Source organism: Thermobia domestica, chromosome 15 (genome assembly GCF_964235325.1).
Source record: "Thermobia domestica chromosome 15, izTheDome1.hap1.1, whole genome shotgun sequence".
NCBI lineage: Eukaryota > Metazoa > Arthropoda > Insecta > Zygentoma > Lepismatidae > Thermobia > Thermobia domestica.
Window position 1 is genome coordinate 172,435,406 of NC_137468.1, and position 14,642 is coordinate 172,450,047.

Here is a 14,642-nt window from a genome sequence, read left to right on the forward strand (position 1 = left end):
GCTTTTCTCCATGGAGACCAAATGAAATTACAGCGCTGATCAGCATGAAGTGCACCGGAAGCATCCAGAAATGTTCAAGATATGTCCTTATTTGCATGACAACGCATGCGCATTTGACTATCAAAAGATAATACTATTAATGGCTTTGAATTCGATATTTTAACAAAAGAAATACTGACCAAAGCTTAACACACACTGTATTTTAAACTAAAACCTGTTTAAAATATACATTATAGTTTAAAATACAGTGTGTGTTGAATCTATCAAAAGATGTTGCAGACTTTCCATTACATTACAATGAAATTCTGTTTTACTTTTCTTCCACCAACTATCACTTCTTTCTTCACCATGATTCACTTGTTGAAAGAGAAAAGCCTTCCATGATGACTTGGCGGTGCAACGTCAGGTTGAGAACTTCTTTCTATCGCAGATTCCAGACTTTTTTCGCTACGGAATTCAAATGTCGGTTCTGTAATAGTAAGTGTGTGGTTGCAGACGGCGACTATTTTGATCAACCAGGTATTATGCTTTTCATAATAATAATAATAATAATAATAATAATAATAATAATAATAATAATAATAATAATAATAATAATAATAATAATAATAATAATAATAATAATAATAATATGAAATATGAAAATGACGCACTTGGGATAGACATTTCATTGGCACCAACCTAACATCTGAACGGGAAAAAATGATTTCTAGTTCTGTCAGTGATCATTAAGGTGGCATATGAGTCGACAGAAGACAGAATTTTCTAGTAGAAACAAATACATTTCTCTAGACAAAATATTACTTTCAGGACACATGTTTGAGACGAAACAGTCTCAACTCTTGCCTTCTGCTCATACCCAGTAACGAAATAAGCTTTTTAAACGCAATTATTTCAGTTATGCGCATTGATCAACGGATATGAAGAAATTTCCAGGGGGAAAATTACAAAAGTGAATTTCGTGATTTATGCTCTCATAGAGTTGTTAGTGACTAAAAAGATTAGAGAAAAGTCTTAATACAAACAACAAATCTTGCAATTTTCAAAAGAACTCAAAAGATTTTACCAAAGAAACAAAATATGGTATGTTCCGACTTATACACACGCCCTTTTGTCATTGATGACCCTGCACAATCTTCAAGCAACTAGTTTGAGCCTGAGTATGAAGAATGACTTTGCAAAGGACATGCTCTTTTTTTGGTTTGTAATTATTCCTAACTTAAATCTCAGTATTAATGAGAGCTTCAACCAAGAATCGAACCCCCAGTTGGCGGTTCTTAAAATAAATTTAACTAATAAAAATATCTAATCCAATGATGGCCAAATGACGACTTGCGAATAAAAATTAATAATATATGATTTGTTATTTAAAAAAAGAAAGAAAACAGAAAAGAAAAAGAAAAAAACAACTCCAGGCCTACCAGTAAGTGTCAACCTGGTCATCATTATATACCTGAATCGAGACTTAATTTTTAACTCTGAAAATACAGTGTTGCCCTCGGAATCCGAAAGTCCCAGAACTTGAATAGCTTGGAATACGAACATAAAATTGTAGCAAATTGTGCCTCGGAACACAAATGCTGCTTTGGAATCCGAAGTTCCAGTATGTATTTCTTCTGTTTTATTGCCAATGGTGTGATGCTGTTTCCAATCGGGGAACATATCACGAATAGTAATACACCCTTCGGCATTGTCAAACCAAAGTAATGTTAGCATATTTTTAACACGGAAAACAATGTTCATGGATTTTCTCGAGGTTGTCCCATATCCTCCCACATTATCATTCCATACATTATTTCCTAATCATCCAGCTTCTTTAGCCTAAATGTCATAAGTATGAGAAGTTAAATAGCGGTACTTTATTTCATTTCTACACATGCTCGGTCAATACTTAGGCTGATCGATTTCCAGTAACATCTATGAATCATGTAAATAATTTTTTTTCACCTGTAACAGTATTTGAAGTTGCTGTGCCCGTTATTTTGTGAAGTAATATTGCTATAAAGGAGAACTGAAAACTTGATTCCTTATTTCGTTAAGCATTTCCTTTGCTACAGAGCTTCTTAAGTCATTTTGAATTCTGTTGGATGTACAGCTAACCACAAAGTATCTCCCTCCTAAGTGCTATAGTTCGACATTTGGGGTCCAGGTAATTTGTAGTCGTGAGACTTTTGGGCCACTCTGTATTACATACAACGATATTCGAAAGAATGAACAAATTCCTTTATTCCTCCTTTTCATCATCTTAGGTCTTCTGTCATTATTGGCAACTCACTTGCTGCAACTGAGAAGCTTCCATGCTCCACTGTCTTCCGCTAGCCTCTTTGTCTTCACGTACGATTTTTCTGTTTTGATATCGTCCATTAATTGTAGCCTCCTTCGCCTCCTCCCTCTTTCCTGCCACCATACCCTCTAGCGTGTCCCTCACGATACTGTTCCTTTTTAACCAATCGGCAACCAGTTTCTCTTCCTCTTCTTAATAATATATAAAATTGTTATTTCCTCCCGCACCATTTCTAATACCCTGTCATTCGTTTCCCGTTCGACTCACTTAAGTATCTCCATTCTTCTCTATACCCACATTTCCAAAGTTCCTTTATTGCTGAGCGAATTAAGATCACATAAACGAACTGAGCTGAGGGTTACCATTAGATACTCATTGTTGGCATAAATTTTAAATCCTTTTCTCCCCCTTAAAATATGCATTTTAATAAAAGTTCAATGACAAAAAGTACAGTAATGGATAGATACTATGCTCGAAAAATTAGTTTCAAACGGTTTAAACGTTTTGTCGTGAAGAGATAGACAACGCTGATTGGAGCATGAAGAAAACACAACAGAAACTGTTCCCTTCCAATCCCCATAGAAGCGAGAAAATACTAAGATCCGTATCCAATTATTTTTAATGAGAAGTGTATATGCTGAGTATCTTCTCCGTAAATTTAGGGACTCCTGTGATATTTTCACTTGAGCGGCTCCCAAATTATTTTATTTTCGGATATGGATGTTAATCAAAACGACATTATAAAAACCCTGTTCGAAGTAGGCGCCCTAGTAGCAAGAAAACTTTCGGCCAGTTAGAGCGTGCTTGGCTTTTGGCTTTCTACGCTTGCATTTGCAACGCATGCTTTCATACAATCTGCCTTTTGTTGTACTTGCAAGCGACCCTTCGCAGAGCATCATAGCATCACTGGTCCTTCATTGGCTATTGACTTGACTTGACTTGTAAAACGCTTGAGTGAAGTTTGAATGGCATACTGAATGCAAAGTTGTCCACATGTAACTTCACTACTGGAATCCAGCTTGCAGCATGCTTGCACGTTTTCCAATCAAGCTGAATGCAAGCTTGGCAGACTTGCAATTCAAGCTTATAGCAAACAATTTGCAAGCTCTCTCTGCTACTCTAGGGTGATAACTAGATTCAAAATTCATTTTAAATGGTTCAATCTTTTCCTCGTATAAAACACCTAAGATCCATGAAGAAACAAAAAAAGGCATGGAAAATGTGCTGCATTTCTCGGAAATTAGAATAAAACTCCGGTCGCTACGTTTACTTATACTGTACTATATCCTTTTCTTTAAAATCTTGAAAAATAAGAATATATACATTAAAATTCTACAGTTAATATTACTAGAACTTACCTTCTACAGTAACACTTATTCCATCTGAGAATCTGAACACAAGCGCCCAGTGACATGCGAATCCAAATCTTAAAAGAAGATTTTGTACTGGTGTTTTATACAAAAATACAATGGCAGTTCTCGTTCTGTTATCATATTCTGCTTCTATATCCCAATCCGAATTCCTCATCTGTGAAGCCGAACGAAAATTTCCCCTCGATGAACTTCTCCACGACATGTTCAACGATTAGGTCTACTATTTTACTCCTGAAAAATAAATTAAATATGATACTGTCTAAGCATAGTTTCAGGGTAAGGATAAATAAAAATAAAAATAAGTAGATTTGTTGCTAATCTTTTTTTTTTTCAAGAAATTTACTATAAACAAGTGACTTGACGTTTAAATGTAACTCTAAGCGCCTACTCAAGGGTATGATAAGGAATATTGGGGGCAAAATCTTTTGTAAGTCTCTAGTGTACACTGACTAAAAGATGAGAAGAGCTCAACGTGAATAACTGAGCTCAAATTACCACTGAGCACTAACTCTGAAAACATGATCCGCGGACAAAACATCCACTTGTAAGGTAAAATAAATAAATAAATAAAAATAATTAATAATATATAATATAATAATGCTTCTTCTTATAATGCCCCCAACATGAAAGGTCTATATAAATATTTCAATAAAAAGGTAAATGTTTCCCTCTCTCTACCCGCTTCTTTCACCGCTCAATATCCGATTGAGTCTGTCATTTTTACCTTACAACAAGAGAAATAAGCTCCACAAGATTTATACGTCCGCTGGCTGTCGTCTAGGTAACAGGTTCAAAATACAATTGAGTTAAATGAAATGACAGGGAATTAATTAAACAAATTTATCTATATATTAAAATGCTAGAAAAATTTATATGTTTGTGGCCAATCCTTGCGACAATGAGATCTCAAAAACCGCAAGTGCTAGAATCGTGCCGTTTTTACTAGTCGATTCCGAAGTTTGTGTAGATTTGCCAGTTCTCATTCAAAAAAAAAAAAAAAAAAAAAAAAAAAAAGGATCTTTATTTTTCTATTCCACAGTTTAGGCATCGTTTTGGCCTTATTGCTTTAATATTGCCACTAGGACGTTAAGGTTGATATCCTTGTGAAAGGCAACCATTACAGGAGCTACGTATAGCGGGTTGATGGACATTTCAGGCGCTTTGCTTTTATCTGAATGACAAAACGTATTGTAAGCTGGCAACTTCGAAGGCTTGTGGACACACAATGAGGCGTACTCGGATATGGAATTATAAGGGGAAAAAATATTTGCATTTGGTATCATCTTTTATTTAGCCAAGTTTGCCACAAACTTACCCCAACATTCTGTATATTAAAATACTACATTTATATGTTTGTCTATAGCAATTCACTCCCTTTGAGAGTCTTCCTGTCCTTTACTTGTGTTTGTAGAGGACTTGCACAGATATAGTGAGAAGTGGGAAGGAGATTCACGTTCATATTAGAACTGTGCGCTGCGTAAATAGAGCAGGTTCAGCTAGTTATAATTAAAATAACAAGTTTATTATAATTAAAATTTCCTCTAATTAAGGTAAAGGTGAGTGACTAGTAATTCATAGATCTGAAGGACATTTCTTTGCCCTTACAACAACTTTACTAATTATGCTCGACTTTCCCCGATCACTCAAAGAGAGGAAAAAGAGTTCATCCTCTATTTTAAATATCTCTATTACTTGATAAATATGAATTCTCTAAAGATCTTTGGGAACTGCGAAAATATGGAAACTAGTACTCTCTCTACTCTAGATCCATATTCCTTGCTCTCAAAGACTGTTAAACTTTAATAGTTTTGGAGCTATGGACCTCACATCAAAATAAGGATAAAGGTTCATATATACCCGTGGTCAAAAGTGCATAGTTTCAGAGCTAGGACTGTTCAAAACCGTGGGTAAATTAACTTTGTGGGTGAATATCTCCAAAACAAGCTTTTCTGTAAGTTTGTCCTTTAGAATTGTTGCTGGACGTTCAGGAGATATGTTAGTCTGGCCTACACCTGTTTGGACTCTCTACATGCAGAGAAATCCCAATACGAAAACTATCAATTTATTCAAATGATAGGTAATCTTAGGGTATAGGAGTAGCATTCGTCACTCATGGCCCAACTATTGAATTACGTCTTTCATTTAAGACTCTAGGTTAAAAAGGTAAACCACCCACTCTAATACTTTCGAACACGAAAGTCAAAGTGTGAAAAATAAAAACACCAGCCAAGCCTCACTACTGCCTAAGTGTCCGGATATCGAACCCAAATCGCAACCTGGATTCAAAAACAAAAAAATGGGAAAAACCTCCAACACTGGAGATTCCAAAAATCTAAGCGTCCTGCGTTCACTCTCTCCCTAGGATCACCCCAAGAATGAATTATTCTTCACTCTTTTTAACCATTAAACTAGAGCCCAGTTGAGCCATTATTCTGGCGTAGAGCTCAAAACTCCTACTTTATGCTTTAATTCCTACTCCTAATCTCGGGAAATCACCTAAGTTATCACCAGAGACCACTTTCTCTAATGGAGTTGGAAGCCAAGGACTAACATATCTACTGAACGTCCAGCAACAATTCTAAAGGACAAACTTACAGAAAAGCTTGTTTTGGAGATATTCACCCCCAAAGTTAATTTACCCACGGTTTTGAACAGCCCTAGCTCTGAAACTATGCACTTTTGACCACGGGTATATATGAACCTTTATCCTTATTTTGATGTGAGGTCCATAGCTCCAAAACTATGGAACCTACCGTAGTCGGAGCAGGACTTCACTTAGGAACTATCATGTACCCTATCCAAATAATATAAATGTTTCAGAGTCCTGCGGTACTTCCGCAACAATTTTTATAGATATAGTTGGAGAGTACTTCAAATTATATGCCCGTAGCCAAACTCACTCTCTAAAAGTTGCTTCGTGAGTACCTTAGGATTCTGAAACATGTATTTTTGGATAGCACATATATTAGTTAGTCAGTGAAGTCTTGACCCGACTACGGTAGGTCCCATAGTTTTGGAGCTATGGATCTTTGAAGTTCATTTTTTCGTGTTTTTGGCAGCTTGTAACTTCGAAAGGAAGCATTTGTACATCCAGGTTGGTCTCTACTTTTTGTCTTATCTTGGTGTCAGGAATCCCAAACGTTGTCGGTGTTCTTTTGACACACCCTGTATATATATATATATATATATATATATATATATATATATATATATATATATATATATATATATATATATATATATATATATATATATATATGTATGTATGTATATAAAATAAAGAGTATGTGTATTTGTCTATCTGTCTGTCTGTCTATGTGCGGCCTGGAGACCAGACGAATGGACCGAGAGCTACCAAATTTTGGTCAGGGGTACCTTGGCCCAGGCCCCAGATCAAGACGAAGCCCTTTTTTCAAATTTCGAACCAGTGGGGTCTCAGGGCGGCGTTTACCGGAACCGGCTTGGGAACCAGACAAATTGACCGAGAGTTACCAAATTTTAGTCACGATTACCTTGGTCCAGGCTCCAGACCAGAGCTAAACGCTTTTGTTAAAATTCGAACCTGGGGTGTCTGGGGGGACGTTTACCGGGACATGTAAAAGTAGTAGAAAATGACGATATTAGTGTTGAATTCATAGTTTTCGCGGTGGCTGAAATCAATGGTAAAACTCCGATTGCATTAATGGGGGGCGCGGTGGCTCAGTGGTAGAGCGTTCACCTCTGGTGCTTGGGATCCTGGGTTCGATCCCAGCCCCCGCCAAGTGAACTTTGTGGTGGACAAACGCCGTGCTCGTGGGTTTTCTCGGGGTTCTCCCGTTTCCTCCCACTTTCTTCATTCCACCATTTCACTCATCTCTCATCATCACCGTCTCCTTTAGTCTAACTGGCATAACCGTGGGACGTAAAACTGAAAGATTTCATTTCATTTCATTTTCCGATTGCATTAACTTTCAAAATCACGGTATTCAGTTCCGGGCCGGGGTCACCGGGGGGGGGGGGAGATACCGAGACATATAAAAGTAATCCAAAATGACCGATATCAGTGTCAAATTCATAGTTTCCGCCGACGCTGAAATCAATTGTGACACTTCCATTAGCGATGACTTGCAAATTTAGTTACAACTGAATGTGGGCCGGGAGTCAGCGGGGGGGGGGGGGTACCGAGACATGGAAAAACCGATATTAATATCAAATCCATAGTTTTCCCGGTCGATGAGATCAATGGTGATACTTCCACAGGCGTTGACTTCCAAATACAGCCCCCGTGCGAAGCATGGGTATATTCAACTAGTATATATATATATATATATATATATATATATATATATATATATATATATATATATATATATATATATATATATATATATATATATCTGTGTGTGAGAGAGAGAGAGAGTGAAATTATTCAGATCTTTCATCATTAAGAATTAAGTAATTACTATAATTTCAAACATGTGTAGTATCCAAACTACATTTTGAATTTTAAATTCAAACATTAAACATATTCTTTACCTCCATCGGTCAATACTGAGAACTTAGCCAAGAAGCCTGACACCTTCTGAAATTTCCTTACATTTCCCAAAATATTTTTTTTACCGAAAAGAATCGAAATTGAAATACTATTTGTGTGGCTATATACAGAATAAAGTTACAAAAGTTTACAATTATTACTGGAAATTAATGCTGTCACCCATTCCGAACATTTTAAGAGCACATACGAGTAGTTTCTAATGTAATGAAATTTCATTTCTTGTCGATAGTATGAAACATTGTAAATAGTTGTAAATTTCCATAACTGTTCTCCAAGTGGATTTGTATAAACTAAGGGTAGTTTTGGCAAGTTTGACAAAAAGTCCAAAATAAACCTCTTGAAAATAGACTAATAATTGCTTGCGGCTGTTTTGCAATGGTCTGTCTAAGCAGCTTGATAGAAATTCAGCGTAGCATAATAATAATAACTACTTCTCTTATATGTATAACAAAAAGGAAGGAAAAACTTGATATGATAAGTGTAAGTTAAGCCGAGTTCTACTCTGGCCCGAGCGCCGAAATCTCTAGCTACGACTCTGCGCTAGAAGTCTGCACGGGCCGGAATTTTTAGCCCGGGCCCGGCCCGGCCCGTGAACTTATAATGTGAAGCCCGATCCGAGTCCGAAATATGTTTTATCATTTACGGCTGAGCCCGGCCCGAGCTCGTCCGATAATCATATGAGCCCGAAATAAGCCCGAATTATAGAAACTTAATAATTAACGCAAAATTGTGCTTTTTATTTACAACAATTAGAGATTTGATTTTGCAGTTGTGCTTTAGAAGTTCTCCGAAAAGAACGGTGCAACATATATCGTAAAGTATATTTTAAAAAATAAACCCGAAAAGGCCCGAGAAATATGGTTGTGTATTTAAAAATTTACGGCCCAAGCCCGGCCCGGGCCCAAAGTGATGTATGATTTGTAGGCCCGAGCCCCTGCAGACCTTTACTCTGCGTGGAGCACTGAAATGCACAATGTCCGAATAAAAGGAGAAAGCTTTGCCAAACTGCTATTTAAGTATATGAGGAATTCATGTTTCATTTTTTTCATAGTATAGTTGGATATGGAATTTTGCTTTAGAGAACACTGAGAAAAATTGTAGGTGGTGTATTTAAAAAGATAGGTTACATGCGTAATTCCTGTAGCTTTTGGACTTAACGTACAGCAGAGTATAACTGAAAAGCATGTTTTATAGTACTTTCTGTATAAGTGTTCCATCGATACGTACTTTGTATGAAATAATGTATGCGGTCAGGATCTCACATACAAATGGGCGTATATAACATATAGCTGACGAAGATAACATAAGTATATGTATGTGATATACGGAAAACTGTTAGATGGCATCCTGCAACGGCATGATGTAACATTTAAGGGCAGTGCCTATGTAGCATACGGATAACGTATGCTCCGTACTGATTTCGATAGTAAGCAAGATGATACCTTATATTTGTACAATATACCGCTGTCCGGAGAACGGATTTTTCTCTGTGTAACAGTAGTCAAGCACATGATGTCTAGTTTTGCAAAAGAAAGCTATCAGGATTATTGTTGGAGCACATGATAAAGAACACTGTAAACCTCTGACAGTAGGCTTAAGATAATGACAGTAAATGTATATATTTATCAAGTGCTACTTTACACTAAGCAAAACCTTGCAAATATGACACTTACGGATAAAGTACATAGATGTAATACTAGATAGTGTAAAAAAAGATTACGATTGGTTAATAGCGAATCTATTTTACTCGATTCAAGAGTTCATGAATGTAAAGAAACTGTGTCGTAATTTGCGCTGTCACTTTATTTCAAATATTATTAGGCTGTTCATTGTACTACTAACCAGCAACTGATTGTCTGTATGTTATGTGATTACTTGTTTTCCCATATCTATATGTATATCTCACTCGGATGTTGTCTATTGGTTGTAAAGCTCAATGACACTATTCTATTCTATTCTATTCTATTGCAGTCGTCGAACGATGTCCGCTTCTTCCGTTCTTTGAATTACAAAATAATTTTGATTTTATTAGATTTCTTTTGTCTGAGCCATTATGTTTTTATATTGACAACTTGTTATATATATGCTATTGAACTAGGAAAGCAAATTGTGCATCATTGTTGTTTCAATGTGAAGTATGAACGGTGTTGAATTTAGAATGCTCATATATACAGTTGTGTCACGCACATGGCTCTCGTTTATACAGACTGGATACTCTATGGATATGTATTTGCAAGATAATTATGACCAGGCCGATAGCCAGCCCAAAACTGTAGGGGGGCTGAAGTTAGGGGGGGGGCGATCTAACTATATTATAGTTTATCATCATATTATATTTCATTTGCAAACCTACAGTGAAAATTTTAGGGGGAGCAGCGAAAATTTAGGGGGGGCTAGACCTCCCTGGATACGGGCCTGATTATGAGCAGAACAGATTGAATAAATGTAACTCTTATAACGAACTGGTATAATCAGTGGCGTATTTAAAGGCTGGCTTCCGGGCTTAAGCCCCACCGAAATTGTATTTATTATATTAAAGTAAATGAAATATCTTGAGAATTTTCATATTTCCAGGAATAAAGTTGCCAAAGCCCCTCCCAAACAAAATCGTAAATACGCCACTGGGTATAATGATGGAGTTATTCAGTAGTATTTTGAAATATACATTTGCTCTTAGTCGATCAATTCCAGTTGGCTGCATTCATGCTTCACGTCTAAGTTGCTGAATAATTGCGTATTCTGGTTTGATATTTTGTAGCCTAATGTATACTGTACGGAGCTATTGCTATGAATCCAATCCATTTTTCCTTTTAGATGCTATTAGTTACCTGTTTATTAGAAACTGATCGACTGGTAGATAATTTTCCGTAATCCATTGTAGTACACAGAGAGTTCGAGATTTGCTAAATTTGGAAGAACTACGACCAGGGGCGCCGTGGTCCCGTTGAATAACCAGCACGATCACCAGATCTGACGCCCTTGGATTTTTATCTGTGGGGTCATCTGAAGGCAAAGGTATACGCCGAAAAGATCCGGGATCTTGAACACCTGGATTAACGCATATTTGCAGCCTGTGCCGATATTTCAACAGAAACTCTTTTGAGGGTCGTGGACAATTCGGTTACTTTGCGCATAACTCGGGATGGGGGCACGTAGAGCACGTGCTCCGCCATGCGTGAGGGGTAAAATTAGTAATTTGAAATGCCTGTAACTTTTGAACAAATTAAGATATCAACAAACCGTTTTCACCATTGTGTTTGTCTTTAAATGCTAGCCTAAAATGATGTGCTGCAAGACCATATTCCCATTTAAAAATCTTGACCTGAATTCAAGATGGCCGCCATCTTGGTCACCATCACAATCCGACTTATCCCTAGGCCTACTATGTTACTACATGGTTGTTGTTCACTATTTTCCACGAACACGGATTTTACAAGGGGTGGTAAGGGACTTATGGCCCACCCTGTATTTTTCATAATGTTGGAAGTATAAGATAGAACTTCTCATTCTGTCAGAAGTTAATGTTGATATAAAGAGATATCGGCTGGAAGTGTGTTCACATTTTGTATTTCATTTGATAGGTTCACTTGTCACATTGAACTTTAAAAAATAACTCCAATTTGCCCTTTCGGTGTCCTAGATTTTATTTATTTATTTATTTATTATTATTATTATTATTATTATTATTATTATTATTATTATTATTATTATTATTATTATTATTATTATTATTATTATTTGGCACTTCTACACATTTAATTGGATTACGAAACCTATTCCTCCGTAATGCATATTTAATAAGACGGAAAATCGTTGTTAGAATAAAAATTTACGAGGTATTAGAGGACTAATTTTGCAACAAGATCAAAAAAAAAATATACAGCGCTTATCCTTTTGCAACCTCCACTTAATCTGCACGTTGACGTGTAAGGTTATTGAAACTTACAGAATGTTTCTAACTTACCAAAAGAAGATATTTGAATATTCCTTACAGACAGTTTAATTTCGAATATCAGTTCACTGGATTAATATATAGTTTTCCCCGTTTTCGTTAATGCGTGCAACTTCACGTTGGCTGGAACTGGAAACAGACCTGTGAGCAATATGGCAGACACATCTGTCGACAAGAACTATTTAAGTTTAATATATGTATATGGAGAAATGAAAACAAACTATATAAATTGTATGACGTCAGCTAATACTTATCATGGTACTTCACAACCTCAAATTTTAAAAAGAAAAATTAAAAGACATTATCATGTAAACGTTAAATCGGGAAGTTCCCGACGAGCAAGTTATCAAGGTTTAGTTGACAGAAATAATAGATATTAATGCAATTATCAAAGCTATTTTTCAAGTATTATATAAGATCTTATCCATTTATCTATAAGATTCTTTGTCGTCTGATACGTTTAGCCTCTCAGGTGAGCACTAAATTTGAATTGAGATGCAGATACTAGCCAGTGATGCCAACCTAAACATTATAAAATACCATCTCGAGAGGAAAAAGAAACAAAAAAAAAAAAAAAAACTTTTCAATTTCCTCCTGTTATACTAATTATAAAAATTATAAATATAAAAAGTAAAATCACTCTACATTATTTGCTTTTTTCCAATATCAAGGTGAATTATCCCTAAATTTCGATTTTTGTGTTTACAAAATGTTTATGAATTGAAATATTTTAATTAATTGAAAACAAGCAGGAACGAGGTTATTGGCTTCAGGGGCCAAGTGCCTCCTGAGTTTCAGATTTATACATACATACATATATATATATATATTAATGGGATACTAATATAGTAACAAAAAATGCCAAACTATTTATATTGGAGAGTTTTGTCCGTCTAAACAAAATCTAACATGACGCTTGTGGAAAGAAGTATATTTCGGAAAATTTGGAAAAATCTGGAAAATTGAAATCTGAAAAATTTCAAAACTCGGAAAAAGTCTAGAATTCGGAAAAAATGTGGTTTTATAAACACTTTGGATATAAAATTATGAAAGTTACTCTTCAACATAGCAAGCCCATAGATAACGTAGATTACTAATTTTGTGAGCAGAGATCAACGAAGAGGTTTCAGAACACCACATAAGGACAAGGGCGCCCATGTTGTGGTTTCCAAGGGGGGGGGCAAGTATAAGCGACGTTTCAAAAATAGTTTCAAATTTTGCTGTAACTAATGTAAAAATTCTATTGGATTTTCGATATTCCGAAGTACAATTTCCTCTAGGGGGCGAGCTTGTATAAGATGGTATAATTTCAGAAAATCTAAATAATTATTAATCTGATTCTGTATTGCTTATTCCATTCAAAATTTCCTAATTTGAAAAAAAAAAATGTTTGAACCGTCATGACTGATTTTCTTTGTCTTTTCCTCGGTAAGTATCTATGAGATAAATGGAAATTATGCTTTTGAAGTCCAGTTTTAAAATATAGGCTATAGTACAATCCTAAAAATATTTGTTCAGATTTTCGAAAATGAGTGCAACTGTGGCAGGGGCGGATCCAGGACGGACTTCCGGGGGGGGAGCGTGGGTTAATACTGCTACTTAGAGCTACTTTTAAGAGGTCCAAACTCTGGGGTGAGTTTCATTTATATATAAAAAAGTTTCGTCTTCTGGGAGGGGGGCGATTGCCTCCTCTAGATCCGCCTCTGAACTGCTGCATAACATTATGAAAGATTGACGTTGTAAAGGATCGGAAAAAATCGTAAATTTTAAAGAAAAACAGGATTTTTAAAAGCCCTTTCTTGAAGGCCAGAAAAAAAATCAGAAAAGAATGAATAAAAAGAGAAATATTAGTCTTTATTTTTTTAGCAGTTTTTTGTTACACACTCGCTGTAAAACTAAATCTAACGTAAGTAGTAAATTTTCTACAATACCCTACTCTTTACAGTTATATATCTAAATTTATTGCTGCCAGGGACGGAATTCACTCTGAGCCCCCATCATCGAACAAACACACAAACAAACAAACTAAAACAAAATAAGAATTTGTTCTTGAATGAAAGATACGTATACTCTTTAACTAAAGGTTTAATTATTTAAAGTTTGGAGCCTAAGTTTTTCCTTCTCACATGAAAACCTACTAATTATTATCATCTTAAGTTAATTTCTTTTTTCTAATGCACTATTAGATAGAGGCATTATGTTTACAATTTAGATTGCATTAACAGAATTGGAAGATGAAATGAAATATTTGAGTTTTACGTCCCACGGTTATGCCGGTTAGGCTAAAGGAGATGGTGATAATGAGTAATGAATGTAATGGTGGAATGAAGAAAGTGGGAGGAAACGCGAGAACCCCGAGGAAACCCACGCACACGGTGTTTGTCTACTATAAAGTTCACTTGGGTGGAAGCTGGGATTGAACCCAGTACTTCCTGCACCAGAGGTGAACGCTCTACTACTGAGCCACCGCAGCCCCGAATAGGAAGATGTTATGTATCT

The 14,642-nt window shown here is 35.9% G+C and overlaps 1 protein-coding gene across 2 annotated transcripts in view; it reads right to left on the reverse strand.

Annotated features, from left to right (window-relative positions):
* Positions 1-14,642, reverse strand: part of LOC145671364 (uncharacterized) — a 75,797-nt gene that overhangs the window by 17,284 nt on the left and 43,871 nt on the right. Inside the window, exons 1-2 of one of the 2 annotated variants that reach the window (XM_081740428.1) lie at positions 12,156-12,287; positions 3,643-3,888 (exon numbers count right to left, since the gene is read on the reverse strand). In XM_081740428.1, the coding sequence (XP_081596554.1) occupies positions 3,643-3,859 (217 nt within the window). In that variant the 5' untranslated portion in view covers positions 3,860-3,888; positions 12,156-12,287. Of the gene's footprint in view, positions 1-3,642; positions 3,889-12,155; positions 12,288-14,642 lie in introns of those variants that run through there. The other variant, XM_081740427.1, reaches the window with a different exon arrangement.